At 36.3% G+C, this 15728-nt stretch overlaps 1 protein-coding gene across 1 annotated transcript in view; it reads left to right on the top strand.

Moving 5' to 3' along the window:
* The first annotated feature begins 589 nt into the window (after positions 1 to 589).
* Positions 590 to 15728, top strand: part of CISD2 (CDGSH iron sulfur domain 2) — a 130449-nt gene continuing 115310 nt past the window's right edge. Inside the window, exon 1 of the mRNA XM_053703503.1 lies at positions 590 to 751. Within this exon, the coding sequence (XP_053559478.1) occupies positions 649 to 751 (103 nt within the window). The 5' untranslated portion in view covers positions 590 to 648. The remainder of the gene's footprint in view (positions 752 to 15728) is intronic.

Below are 15728 nucleotides of genomic sequence, written 5' to 3' on the forward strand. Positions count from 1 at the left end.
AATTGGATAATGGAAGTAGATTGGAATTTTTTTTTTTAAATTGCATGCTCTATCTAAACCATAAAGTTTAATTTCTACTTCACTGTCCCTTTAAGTCTCTGTGTACAGTAAACTCTTACACATTTATGAAAACTTGCAGAAATGTATACAAATATGTAGCTGAGGGTTTCATACAATGTACCCATCCATGTAGGTGAGCAGAGTTGATGTGTAAATACTGGCTGAGGAAAGTCTATCGGGAAAACAGGGATTTTACACCCAAAAAATATGGCTCCCCTTTTTGTTCCTGGTGACACAATCAGTGCAGTATTGTGGGCAGCCCTCATCTGAACCCCTATACCATGTTTTAAGTAAAATAATACCGTATGTCCAGGAAAATATTTTTAAAAACTTAAACTCAGATTTTACCCAGAGTAATAATGGTATAGAAGATTTAAAGCACTAATTCCACGAGACATCAAGTTCTGCTAATGCATTTTATCAGCCATAATTCCTTCCTCAACTAAGAAGCTGTATGTAAAAATACAGTAATTTTTGCATGGAAGGAGGAGCAGCTAAAAAAGGAGGAGGCACTTGGGGAAGTCAGAGGACACCTTCCAGGAAGAGACAGTTTTCTCTTGCTATTAGTATCCGGGTGCTGCTGCAGGAATGGTGCTGGAAAACATTGCTCGGGTTATTAAAGTACAACTGCCCGCCTACCTAAAGAAGCTGCCAGTACCAGACAGCATTGCCGGTTTTGTTCGTTTGACAGGTAAAATAAATAGGGCGGGAATCGATGTCTGTGTACTGATAATGTAATCAGTATTGCTGAGGAACTTATTTCTGTGTAGAGATAATGTAGTGCAAAGCAACATGCATGCGCAGAGATAACAAAGTGTGCGGCAGGGTAACATACACTTGCACTTATTAAATCATTACATAGGATGCTCTTTAAATTACTTTTGTTGATTCAGAAATGTGATGTAGGCGATTTATAACGGTGTATAAAATAGGTTAAATTTGCTGCTCATTATCTCATGCACGTGCAGAGATCATATGAGATGTGCTGCAGAATAATGTAATATAAATTGTAATATAGGTGATGTTAATTTGGCTGCAGAACAATTTATAAATTGTAAATTGGAGACGCTGACCTTTTAGTGCACATTATAGTGTGTCACCATTAGAACATGCAAATCCACGCTTCAGGGTGTACTGTCTGTCACAGCTTCTTGCATTGTACCCCTGGTGGTGTTTGATAGAGAAAGCACGGACTGACACTTTTCTAGTGAAAATAGTGGTGGAGCCACCCACTGTTTTATTTTTTTAAAGTGAATGTCATACAGAACGCCTGCTCCATTAAACTCCATAGAGGATGAGTGAAATATTACTGTGCAGTGTTCTGCACTCAGGGTAATTTTATGTTGTTTTTTTAACTATCTTGTTTGTGGTTTCATAAATAAATACAGGAAGTCTGCAAATTAAATTTTGATGGAAGTAAATATACGATTTTAGAAGTGATAGAGGGTGAGAATACAATCCCCTACTAATAGTTTTTATGTGTGAGAACACACTAAACAATCAAAAAGTACAAATGCTAAGGTATACAAACTGGGCAAGTAGCCACACTCATGGCTGCATAGAGACACAAAAATCTATGGGCTACAGCACATACACAGTGACCTCAGAAATAAGAACGCACAGTCATACAACACATTAACCAACATTCATATATGTGGTCAGTAACAACACATTGAAAGAGACAGAAATTTCAATATTTTTAGGATTAATAAGTGTTTGATCCGCGATCCCGCTGCATGACAAGAAGGACTCGTTATGCGCCTACAGGTGCATGACGAGAACACTTAGGGCAAGATTTATCAAAGTGAGAATAAGAATATTCTCACATTTGTCGTCAAAAAAAACCTCACAAATGATATCACCATATTTATGAAAGGTTATGCGCCAATAAAGTCGCAACTTTTCATATGTGCGAACAAATTGACTCATAACATTCGCAAGTCTTAAGTATATGCGAATAAGTTGTCTGGAAATGCCTAATTCTTGTATTAATCTCTATTGGCATTTTAAAATGCCCGTATATATTCGCAGTTCTCATATATTTATGAAAAGTGGTGCATGTAATATTCACTGCTTTTAATCTCGCCAATTTGTAGGTTGCGAGGAGTGAAAAATAAAGAGCAATATTGTTGTTTGTCTGGAGGGAAAATGGAAATATGTCTTTTACTTGCTTTATCTAGGGTTAGAAATTGCCCACAACAAGGCGCAGATCCTGAATAATAATAAATATATTATAAAAAAGTAAAATAATTTAAGTGCAATTGAAATGAGTGTATTAAAAAGAACGAAGATGAGCTCCAAAAAACGGGCAACCTTCCTTAATGAAAGAGAGCCAAAGAAGGGGCAAAATAAAACTAACTTTAATATATAAGAAATAGCATTCTTTTAAACAATCACTTGATTAAAACAATAAACGATTTATTGGTGTCTAAAATTAAGATTGATAAATAAAGTGAAAATTACATTTTCGCAAGAAAACTAGGATCAGCCATTCGCTTGACATCGCAAAAAAGTTTTGCCCCAAAAATGTCTCTAGAATTTTGATAAATACTGGCGACATTTTTGAATTCACACATTGCGAACTATTGCGAAAATAATCGCGACTTTTTAGGCGCATTTTTTCGGGGCTTGATAAATTTTGCCCTTAGTCATGCACATCAAAGGGGTTAAAGGAACATTCAGCCCCAAATTTTTATTTCAAGATTTAGATAGAGCTTTTTGGGTTTCATGTCCCTTTAACAATTTATACCAAGAGAATGAAGCAAACTTGATATTCAAAGTAAAGTGGAACATGAACATTTTATGCTTTAGCTGAATCATGAAACTGTAGAGTTGTATGTTCCTTTAATCAGCAAGAGACACATTTGTAGAAACAAGAAGTAAATCACATCTGTTAAAGCTCTGGATCCCACCACTTTTACAGAGCTGCATTTCAAGGGCAGATGTCAACATTTTGTGTTTTCCCCTATTTATGTATTTGCTTTTATTAAAGGGATAGTCGACTCAAATTTTTTTTTTATTATTTAAAAAGATAATCCATTTTATTACCTTTTCCCCAGTTTTGAATACCCAACACAGTTTTATATTAATACACTTTTACCTCTGTGATTCCTTGTCTCTAAGCCTCTTTTGACAGCCCCCTGATCACAACTATTATCTATTGGCTTGCATTTAAGCAATTTTTGCTGTGTTGTGCACAACCCACAGGCGTGAGCGCAATGCTATTTATATGGCCCACATGAATTGGCAGTCTCCTGTTGTGAAACGTACATGAAAACATGTGTGATTAAGAGGCTGTCTGTAGTGGCTTAGAAACAGGCAGACATTTAGAGGCTTAAATGTTACAAAGCATATTAATATAACAATGTTGGTTGTGCAAAGCTGGGGAATGTGTAGTAAAGGTGTTAACTGTCTTTTGAAACAATAACAATTTTTGTGTTGACTGTCCCTTTAAGTATATTTTGTGCTCTTCTTTCTGCTGGCTTCATGGGTTCTGCTGTTCTTCTAAAATCGAAGCATTTTTATAGTCCTAAAATATGGTATGTACATTTATACTGTAGTTTACTGAGGTTGTCAATGGAAGTTATGGTGTATACAGAAAGTTAGAGGCTGAGCACACTACAAAAGTGTGTACTTAAAGGGACACTGAACCCAACTTTTTTTTCTTTCATGATTCAGATAGATTATGCAACTTTCTAATTTACTTCTGTTATCATTTTTTTTTCTTCGTTCTTTTGCTATCTTTATTTGAAAAAGAAGGCATCTAAGCTAAGGAGCCAGCAAATTTTTGGTTTAGAACCATGGACAGCAATTTTTTATTGGTGCTGTCCAATCAGCAAGGACAACCCAGGTTGTTCCCAAAAAATGGGCCGACATATAAACTTACATTCTTGCTTTTCAAATAAACATACCAAGAGAATGAAGAAAATTTGTTAATAGGAGTAAATTAGAAAGTTGATTAAAATTGCATGCTCTATCTAAATCACAAAAGAAAAAAAATTGGGTTCAGTGTCCCTTTAAAGGATCACTGAACCCAAATTCTTTCTTTGGTCATTCAGATAGAGCATGCAATTTTAAGCAAATTTCTAATTTATTTCTATTGTAAAATGTTCTTCATTCTCTTGGTATCTTTATTTGAAATGCAAGAATGTAAGTTTAGATGCTGGCCCACTTGCTGATTGGTGGATAAATTCACCCACCAATAAACAAGTGCTGTCCATGGTCTAAACCAAAAATAGCTTAGATGCCTTCTTTTTCAAATAAAGATAGCAAGAGAAAGAAGAAAAATTGATAATAGGAGTAAATTAGAAAGTTGCTTAAAATTACATGCTCTATCTGAATTACAAAAGAAAAAAATTGGGTTCAGTGTCCCTTTAAAGTGAATGTATATTTTGATGCTAAAGTGCCCGGTTTTTAAAACATTGATTAAAAACAGGGGCACTTTAATTCATAAAAATTTTCATTTCACTCCTGTTGTGAAAAAAATCTTACCTTTTAATCTTCACAGCAGCTCCAGCTTCCTCCACCCGTTTTCAAAGCCTCTTCCTGGGTCTAAAATGAGGCATCCGGCTTCCTCCAATCACAGCAGTGAATCAGACACTGAATCCCCCGGGGGGGAAGCTGTGATTGGAGGATGACCTATCAATCATTTCTGACATCAGAAATGGCTTGTGAGGCCGGAGGAAGCTGGAGCTGCTGTGAAGTTTAAAAGGTAAGTTTTTTTTTTTTTTTATTTTTTGTCACAACAGGAGTGAAATGTAAATTTTGGTTAATTAAAGTGCCCCTGTTTTTAATCAAAGTTTTAAAAACCGGGCACTTTAGCATCAAAATTTACATTCACGTTAATAGCACTCATCACTATCATTGCCACTGTGTAAGTGAGTCAAATTGTTTCTATTTAAGAAACAAAAAGTATAAAATGTTACAAAATTAAATCCCTTTAGTATGGGAGTACAATATAATAAAAAACTAAAGTTTATTAGTTATAGTTAAAATTGGGAAAACACAATTGAAAATGGTGTGTGAATAGGATAATTAGCACAGGTTTTAATGCTGTACTGTGTATATATTGAGATGGGCAAAGTATAGATAATCCACTTGTGCATATATAGTGACCTCTTGGTCGATAACTATCATGCAGAAAAAAGGGGGATTACCTTTCATTATAAATGAAAGCGGGTTTGACAGTTAATTTAACGCTGCTGGCACATCTCACATAAAGAGATCCCTCTCACAAGGTGTACCTTCCTAACCTATGTAGTACTGAATATAATAATGATACTTTACATATGGCCAGTCACTAAATGTTTATTATTTCGCTCTATATTTAACCAAGTAATTCCTATACAGGAGTAGCTATATAATATTGGCTACAATTGGATAAAATGTATCCGGTAACTATTACCTTTGTGTATCCATTTGCTTGATTGCTACAAGTTAAATAAATTAAATATGAGCTATGTGTTATATGGATATGTGACTGCAGTAAAGGTATCTACGTAGTAAGTGGAGAGCATAGTAAATAAACTATAATATCTCTGTTTGAATAATTTTACCAGCATCACAAAGCCATCATTTGCACAGTAGCGTTTTGGTCAATCTTAAATTAGTAGCAAACCCATAATCTAGTACGCTAGCCGTAACAAACCGGCTGTAAATTCGGTCAGTTAGTGTAGTATTCTACTGTTCCGAAGTGGCTAAAATATAAAGTCGTATTGGTAATTAGCATGCCAGTAGAAGGATTAAATCTCGTTATTAAATACGAGACTAATCGATTACACAGTTGAATATTGTAATACGTATTAGACCACAACAAAGGATAGTGTTAGTGCTATCTAAATTATTCCACAAGTTAAAAAGGAGGATCCCAAAATCCTCCAGGTAGCTCCCTGATGTGTTTTGCTTTTTCAAAGGCGGAGCAACCGCCAAGCGTCTCCTCATTTATAGGAAAAAGTCCAAATTAATTGGGCGGTCAGGGCGTGTCCTTATAGGCTACATGGTCTGTCACCTTCTCATCTGTAGCCTTGCGGATTTGACTCTAAATATATCATATAGTAGAATGAATGGTGTATAGTTTCCGCCGTGTCTAATTTTGTGACAGATATTAAGACATATCCCCTTGCATCTTAAAATATTAAATAAGATTCTCTGTTTCTATCTAGGTTATAACGGTGAATTCCCTGAGTATTATGATTTCGTACAACATTATTATTTGTGTAGTTAAAGTGAAATAAATTTATAACGGTGAGAAAAATAAGAAAGAAAAAAAAGGAACAAAATGTGTAAAAGTATTAAAGTGGAATCCACAATATTTATTTGTCCCATTCAGTATGAGTTACATTAAATTACACTTTCAAATGTTAAATTATCACTATTTCGATACTATATGATTTTAAATCTTGGTAAGTATAATATCTATGGTGAAAGAAGAATAGGTGATTCATCTCAAAGTGCTAATGTTATCAAAATAACTAAAACAACTTATTAGTATTATATAAGTGTGAAAAGAGAGAAATACATGTAATAATGTATTATTAGCCATAATGGCTGTGTTAATGTGAATTCTGTGTAAATATGAGGAACTGTGATCTAATAAATAAATGATATACAGGTGTGAACGTGATGTAACAGGAGTTCATGTGGGATTTACACATGAGGTTATGATCTTGTCATATTCCATTCAAGGGTAATTCAAATCTATTATGTTTATGAATAGATATAACCTTCATCACTAGATAGTAACATTTTGATTTTTCTGTTGAATACCATTAGATTGGTAAACATACATTTTTTTTTTTTGGAGTGGAGTGTTTATTCAGATAGGTTATTTTGGGAATCATTTCTGTTGATAGATGTGGGAAGGAATTTTTTTTTTCCCCTTTTGGAAGTTATGGTGTGTTTCTTTTCTACCTCTTATTTTATTAAAAAATAATGTGTGTGTATATATATATATATATATATATATATATATTAATTTGAATCATTGCCAGCACTTGTAATAGTTACCAAAAATACATTTACATTTTTTTTTTTTTTTTTTTTTTTTTTTTTTTAATTTTCTTAAAAAAAAAAAAAGTAAAACCTGCTGTGTGTGCAGCATTCTGTTACTTCTGTATCTAATCTGAGTTTTGCATGAACTGCTGTTTTCAGTGGGATCTCTTGACGGTATTTAAAGGGACAGTCTATACCAAAATTGTAATTTTTTGTTTAACCCTTTGGCTGCTAAGCCATTTCTCACCTGGGTGCTAATATTTTAATTTTATTTTTTAAAACATTTTTTTAACTAATTATTTTTTTTTTTTTACAGACCCCCAATGGGTCTTGGGGGTCTGTAGCTGCTTAGATGCCTGAGATACAGGCTTCTGAGCAGCATGCCCCCTCCTCCAATACTTAACATTGTTAAGGATAAATAAAGTCATCACGTAATTGCACGTGACGTCACCACGCATCACGTGAAGCCCCGGCGATGCCTGTCGCTCTACAGGCACGATCGCCGGGGTAGGAGCAGTAACTTAGGAGCCCCCAGATCTCTCTCAAGGTGGGAGAGTGCTCATGACGGCTCTGAGCCGTCATTAGCACCAGAGTGAGAAACTCTGTGACGGCTCAGAGCCGTCATTAGCACTCAAAGGGTTAAAAAGCTAGACAATCCCCTTGTTACCCATTTCCCAGTTTTGCATAACCAACACGGTTATATTAATATACTTTTTACCTCTGTGATTACCTTGTATCTAAGCATTTTCTTACAGCCCCCTGATCAAATGGCTATTTATTGACTTGCATTTTAGACAATTAGTGCAGTGTCATCAACTACTCTAGAGGAGAGAGCACAATGTTATCTATATGGCACATGAATGAGCACTCCCCTTCTTTGAAAAGCAAATAAAAAGCATGTGATAAGAGGCTGTGTGTAGTGGCTTAGAAACAGTCAGAAATTTAGAGGTTTAAATGTTATAAAGTATATTAAAGGGACAATAAACACTAAATACATGCTAGATAGAATGATACATTCAAAGAAAATATTAGTCCATGAGTAACATGTAGATGTATTTTTTAAAGTTTCATTAGTTGTTTAAAAAGAGACAAAATAAGTGTAAAGTTTTAGTGTGTCCAAAACACTGGGAGCTGCCATGTTGTAACTTGTGTTACCTTCTCTGCTGTGGCCAATTAGAGACAGTTATAAATAGGTCACTAGAGTGTGCAGCCAATGGTTGTGCTGGATTTAACAGAGTTCTGCACTTCCATTTCTAACAGGAACTGAAAAGCTCACAATTTCAGAATGGAAATACAGGCAAATAGAACAACATAAATAATGAAAGTATATTGCAGATCTGTTTTATATATACAATTTATCATTTTATATTACCATCTCAAAGTGTTTAATATCCCTTTAATAAATCAATGTTGGTTGTGCAAAGCTGGGGAATGGGTAGTAAAGGCGTTGTCTATCTTTTTAAACAATAACAATGTTGGTGTTGCTCATTGCCAAGGGATTATGGGAAGCAGTACTGCATATGGTTTCTAGCATGCCTGACAAAGTACTCCATATCAATACCATGAAAGATTAATCTTATCATAACCTATTAATCAGGAGAGCTTTTGATGTATTATTGCACTATTAAATAGACAAGTCTAAGTTTGTGTTCTTTCTCCACTAAGCAAGATTGCAAGTTATTTATAGCAGGGTTCTAATATATCATGTAGCAGTAGTTATATTTATATATGCTTTCTATTCATTGCATTCCTGCTATCAATTATTCCACTGCTGTAGAGATAAAAGCTGAAGCTGTTTCTAGCGATTTTACACATTAGTCCGTGTTTGTGTGGTACCTGCACAAATCGTACCGTATTCTTTCAGCAGACCAGTCACTTTTAGGAATTCAACTTTAGCTTGGAGAAATCAACCAGTATAGGTATAACCATTGTTATGAATGCAAACAAATGTAAATGGTTCCACTGTTGGTATCAAACCGAAAGCAGGATTCTCTACCTGTGGTTTTAAAATAAAAATTACTAGAATACATTTACTGTATGCAGAAAACAAAGAGAAATATCTAACCATAAAAGTGTTACATCTTTTTAAAACACAGAATACTAATTTTACAGTGGGGGACTAGTCATATTGACAATGTAGGTAACCCAACTCTGTGTAGTAATAATAAAAACACTTGCACCAAAAATCAGAACAATTTTTTTTTTTTTTTCCTTTCAAATCGTGTATCGTGCACCTCTGAGTGAACAGGACTCTAAATGCTCTTTGAGTCAGGACATGTGACTACCTGCATATTACCCCTCTTGATAGGCTTATTCCCCTCAAATCTAATAAAAGGTGACAGGAGCTCCACATGAGGGGTCATTACTCATTCGGATACTGGGAATGAGGAAAATACCTCTGCTGGAGAATGAGGAAAAACTCCTCTGTGCAACATGGAAATGAAAGTGGAGGATGATATAATAATAATAATAATATAATAATAATATTTATTATTATTATTATTATTATTATACATATATATATTTTTTTTTTTTAATCTTTATTTTCAAGTGCTCCATGCATGCACATAGCCAATGAATAAATATCAGTGCTGAAAGGGAAGTGCACAAAAATCTCTTTTAAAGCAAACCTTAAAGAGAATTGCATAAGGAGCACATATTTTTCACATAAGACCTAAAGCATGTTTAAAGTGCTCAGTGAGATCTGTGCATATCCTAAAAGGGCTGAATAATAAAAATGATTTAAAAATGGCTGGCAAGCATTTTAAAATCATTTTCAAAAATACTTACATAGCCATGCTATCTTGAGTACTGTGCTCCACCCCCTTATCAGTGTTTAGACACAGGCATTGTATTTTAGGTTGAAATAATTTTTATTAGTTTTCAAATAATTAACATCATAAAATGTACAACAACATTGATAAGTAAAATATAGCTTACAAAATATCTGGCTGAATTGGCTCCTATACACTCTTGTCCTGCCATATAACTGATGGAGCACTAGGACATGCTCGGTAATTAAGTCCAGCAATTCCTGGGGCTCTGGAAGCCCAATCTCAATAAGTTGTTGTCTTCTGTGGTCCAGTTACTCTTTGCTATCTAGTATATATGACCACCAAAGTAGATATTTAAACTTACGAATCCAAAAATAAAAATCAACATAACAGAAACCTGTAACCAATGCATATGTCTTAGCCTATACATTTTGCCTATCTTTGACATAATACTTATAGCATGTGAACCAGAAGGAAAAAAGGTAAAGTCAGCAACAATATCTCAACATTATTAGAGTTCAGCAGAGCCGGGGAAGGCCAGACCCCCTCTCCCCGTCAGTCCCCTCCTCACCCCTCCTGTCTTAATTTCTAAGTAGGTTCAGTTTCCTCTATACCTCCTCTCACTCCTCTGTCTCCCATAATCCAATAAAACCAGATTTTCTGAAAACTCTCTGTCGAACCTTGGATCAAGGAAGCTTGCTCCGACATGGAGTATGTAACTTTAAACTTTTCCATTATCTCAGTCCAAGTTGGTACCCCCATCTTCCAATACTTTGCTACACATATCCTTGTGGCTGTGCATAGTGTTCTTATAAAAGTGTTTATGGCAGAGTTAAATCTTGGGATGTGTTCGTTCAGTAAGGCCTGCGCCATCGAGAGATTGATATTTTCTGATAGCAAAGTACTCAGTAGAGACGATAGCTCAGACCATATCAGCCGCACTTTAGGGCATTCCCACCACATATGAATGTATGTACCTACTTCTCGACACCCTCTATAACAATGGTTGGTGGAACCACGCGAATAGTGAGATGTTTTAGTCGGGGTCAAGTACCACCTGAAAGTGGTTTTAATACAGTTCTCTTTGAAGTCAGCACTAATCATACCTCTACCAACGTCACGTGTGATGGCTATCCAGTCCTCTATTTTTAGATCTGTACCTATATCTTTTATCCATCTATCAACTATTGGAGTGTTTGAGGTGTATCTTGCCTTTTGTATAGCTATGTATAGATAGGAAATCATCTTTTTATCCCTTTTCTTGTTAATAATAAATTGTTCCAATGTTGTTATTTTTCTTGTATGAGGAAAATGTAGGTATTTGTGTATCGCAGATGAGATCTGCAGGTATAGAAACCAGTGGAGTTTGTAGGGAGCTAATTTATCTTGGGTTTGTGCGAATGTAATGAATTTACCATCTACTAGAAAGTCGGCCACTCTGTAAAGTCCCTTATTCTCCCATTTTTCCAGTTGTAAATGTAGATCATTCGGGAGCAGAGTTTTAATCGGTCTGGCTATTGAGTCTGTTGGTAATAGGTGAAGAGCACTGGTCAACGCTGTCCAGGTCTTTACCGAGTCTCCAGAGGCTGATAAGGTGGTGTTGGTATTTGTGTATCCCTTAGTAGGTCTCCATAGTATATCAGAAGACTTATCAGTTTTTCCTACTTCAGCCTCCAGTGTAGTCCATATAATGTCGTTTGTGTTTTTGTTCAGTAGTAGATCTTGAGCTAATCTAGCTGCTTGATAGTACTCCATCAAGTTCGGCATACCCACCCCCCCCACCTGTCTGTGAAGTTGTAAAGTTCTGGAAGCAATTCTGGCTAACTTACTGCCTCTTAGAAATCCCGTTAGGTCTTGTTGTAATTTGATTATATCTGGGGTTGGGACTTTGATAGGTAAAGCCCTAAAGAGGTATAATATGCGTGGAACAATAGTCATTTTAATTGCCGAAAGGCGACCAAACCAAGAGAATTGTTTACTCTTCCATCTGTGTAGGTCCGACCTAATTTTTTTAAAAAGAGGGATATAGTTAATCTTATACAAATCTTTATAGTCTTTAGGTATTTTGACTCCTAAATATTGTATCGCTTTTCTAGCCCAGGTAAATGTGAAATTCGTTTCTATTAGTTTAGAAGTATGGGTCGGGAGAGCTATGGGCAGTCCTTCGCACTTATCTAAATTGACTTTATATCCCGACACATCTGAGAAGTCTTGCAGAATTTTATACAAATTTGGTAGTGAAATCAGGGGTTTCGTTAGTGTCAAAAGAATATCATCCGCAAAAAGCGAGAGTTTGTAATCATTTTGGTTTATCTTAACTCCATGTATATCTGGGGAAAGTCTGATTGTTGCCGCTAGGGGCTCTATGCATAATGCAAAAATCAGCGGAGAAAGGGGGCAACCTTGCCTGGTACCTCCACGAATATCAATAGGGTTCGATTGATACCCCGCCGCTCTAATCACAGCTGTGGGGGAGGAGTAGATATTTTTGATGGCTTTCACGAAGGGTCCCCTGAGTCCAAAACCAGCTAATACCTCAAACATGTATTCCCAGTCTACTCTGTCAAACGCCTTCTCTGCATCCAGTGAAAGGAGCAGAGAAGGCGTTTTGGTCTTATCTAGGTGATCAACTAGGTCCACTGTCCTTCTAATGTTATCAGGTGCTTCTCTGTCTATAATAAATCCCACCTGGTCTGGATGTACCAGAGAGGGGAGATGTATTTTCAGTCTGTTGGCCAGTATTTTGGTAAAGATCTTTATGTCCTGATTTATTAATGAAATAGGGCGGTAGCTATTACATAAATTCGGGTTCTTACCAGGTTTGGGGATAACTATTATCTTAGCACGCAATATATCCATAGGGATGTTTTTACCTAACATAATATCATTACAAAATTTGTGGAGGTGTGGGACCAATGCCATCTTAAATAATCTATAATATTCCCCTGGAAACCCGTCCGGGCCTGCTGCTTTTCCTGGCTTTAGACTTTTAATTGCCTCTAAGATCTCTTTTGTCGTTATATTTGTATTTAATTCCTTTAAGGCCTCCTTATCTATTACTGGGAGGTGGGCTGCTGCTAAGAATTGTTCTCTAAGTATTTTAGTATGTGCCGATGGATTAGTTTTTTTACCATCATATAGTGATTGGTAGTACTTTGCAAAAGTATCTGTAATTTCCTGTGGATTTGATGTGTATGAACCAATGTGGGTCTGGATAGAGGGGATCGAGAAAGATCTAATTTTTTCCTGTAGTTTATGTGCTAGGTATCTGTCTGGTTTGTTTGAGTAAATATAGTAATGTGCCTTTAGTCTCTGTGCAGCTCTAAGAGAAGCGGCCGACATGATCCCAGACAGTTCCCTTCTCTTTTCCTGGAGGAGTTTGAATGTTTTTGTAGAAGAAGTACGTTGATGTTGTGTAGTCAGTTCGTTTATCTCTGTTTGTAGTTTATCTGTTTTTGATCTCGTCATTTTATTATAAGTGGCTTTTGCTTGTATGAGCAAACCCCTAATAAATGGTTTATGTGCTGCCCAAGTATAAAGTGGATTATTAGTTGTATCTGTGTTTATAGACCAATACTCAGTTAGGGCTTTTAATATTGCGTCCTGTGTAGTCTGGTTTCTAAGTATATTTGGGTCAAATGTCCATGAACGATTACTGCAATGTCTAAGGATTCCTGTCAATTTAATACTAACAATAGAATGGTCAGACCATGCGCATGCATGTATGGAGGAGGATTGTAAGTTAGGTATAAGTATTTGGCTAAGGTATACATAATCTAGCTTGGAGTATGTTTTGTGAGCAAAGGAGTAGAATGTATAGTCATTAGTCTTGCCATATAATGACTCCCAAGAGTCAATAACATTTTGGGCCGACAAGGCTCTTTTAATTGATCTAACCATAGCATTGTGATGTCTTTGTTTGTGTGTTAGTACTGACGACCCCTCTGTCTCAATAATTTGAATAGGCAAGTTAAAGTCCCCCCCCAATATAATTCTTGATTGGGACCATTGTGTGAGTAGGTGTGCCATGTGAGTCAGGAAGATGTCCTGCTTTTCGTTTGGGGCGTAAATGTTACAGAGCGTTATCTCTGTCCCTTGAATTGATCCCCTGACTATCAAGTATCTACCTTCCCCGTCTTTCAGTACCTCTTCCGTGTTGAAGTTTAGTGAGTGGTGTATTAATATGGAGACCCCTCTTTTCTTGCTATCCGTTACTGAGTGAAAATGTTGGGGGAACTGTCTAGACCAGTATTTAGGAATAATGGAGCTGGTGAAGTGTGTTTCCTGGAGGAAAATCAGATTTGCTTTTAGTCTATCATATTGGGTCATGGCTGATCTGCGTTTAACATCTGTGTTGAGACCCCTTACATTATGTGATATTAGGTGTATATGATTAGTCATTGTTATCTTACCCTGGTGTCGTCGCTGTACATGCTCCTTCCTCCAAGAGTCTCCCGAGATCTTAGACATAGTTCTGTACCACCCCCCCGGCTCCGCTGACCCCGACCCTCCTTCTGGATAATAAGGCAATTGCAAACATAATTAGATATGGCGACATAATAACAAAAAAAACAAAATTTAACTAGTGCAAAATTTGTAACTTTTAACCGGTAAATGCTATTCTCCATTTATCCGATTCTGAAACAAAAGTATGGTAGTAAGGAAAAAAAAACAAAGAACAATTATCAATAAGCAATGCGAGACATCGCCTCATATCAACTGTATTATAGTATACTGTATGATGAGTTTCTATAGCTGTAAAGAAAAGCAGGTTAAAGCATTATTTTGACTTGAACATATCATCAATAATGAACCTCAAAGCTTTGTGGAGACTTTAACTTATGTCTTACATGTTTAAGTAACCAACCTATGTGAGTCACTGTGACCCTTACTCCAAGGTTTGCACAATGTATTTGAAAGAAATATTGTGTCCAACAGTTCTTGGAGAAAAGGGAGTAATATCTAAGACCAGCTACCCTTTGTTGAAAGTTCCCTCATTGATGATGTAAGAGATGGGAGCTCGATATGGTTGTAACCATCTAATTTCCCCTTTGATATAAACAAAATTGAGCTTTGACATTCTTCTAAATTAGGGAAGAGTTTTCCTTGTGTCAGCACCTCCTAGAGTGCTGTGAAAGCAGAGAGATGTATGATGAAATTCGGTATTTCTCAGGTCTTGGTACCCCTCTTTGATACTCTGGACCATTTCTGATTCTGAATATGACGAGTTTTGTGGTTCTTTTGTAGATCCTCTTCGGGGAATGTATTGGAAGGCATGTCAGGTACCTCCAGTCTGAGCCTCTTGCAGACATCTGGTATTTCTGATGGGTCTTTGAGAGTGATATACCTGCCTTCAAATTGGATATGCAGGCCAAATGGGAAAGTCCACCTATAAATTATCTGATGTTTTCTCAGTAAAGAAGTCAGTGGTCTCAATGTACCTCTCCTCTGTAGTGTGCGCAGGCACAAATCTTGGTAAAATTGAATAACATATCCCTGGAATTTGAAGGTTGGGTGCTTCCTTGCTGCAGATAATATTGCCTCTTTCTCAGGGAATCGAAACATCTTGATTATCACGTCCCTTGGTGGGGCGTCCTCTTTAGGTTTTGCTCTAAGTGATCTGTGGGCTCTCTCCATTTGGTGCTTCTCATCACCCGTTTCTCCCGTGATAGCTTGGAATAGTTGATGTAAATAGTTCTGTAATTCTGAGGAAGATACTGATTCTGGGATCCCTTTGATCCTCAAGTTGTTCCTCCGATTCCTGTTTTCAATATCTTCCAATTTATCTTCTATTTCAGTTATTACTTGTTGTTGGGAGTTAATTTGTTGATTCAATGCAGATATTTCTTCTGTGGTAGTATCTTCATGTTCCTCTAGCGAGGCTACTCTGTTACCTAGATCTAG

The sequence above is a fragment of the Bombina bombina genome, chromosome 2 (assembly GCF_027579735.1).
Source record: "Bombina bombina isolate aBomBom1 chromosome 2, aBomBom1.pri, whole genome shotgun sequence".
Taxonomy (NCBI): domain Eukaryota; kingdom Metazoa; phylum Chordata; class Amphibia; order Anura; family Bombinatoridae; genus Bombina; species Bombina bombina.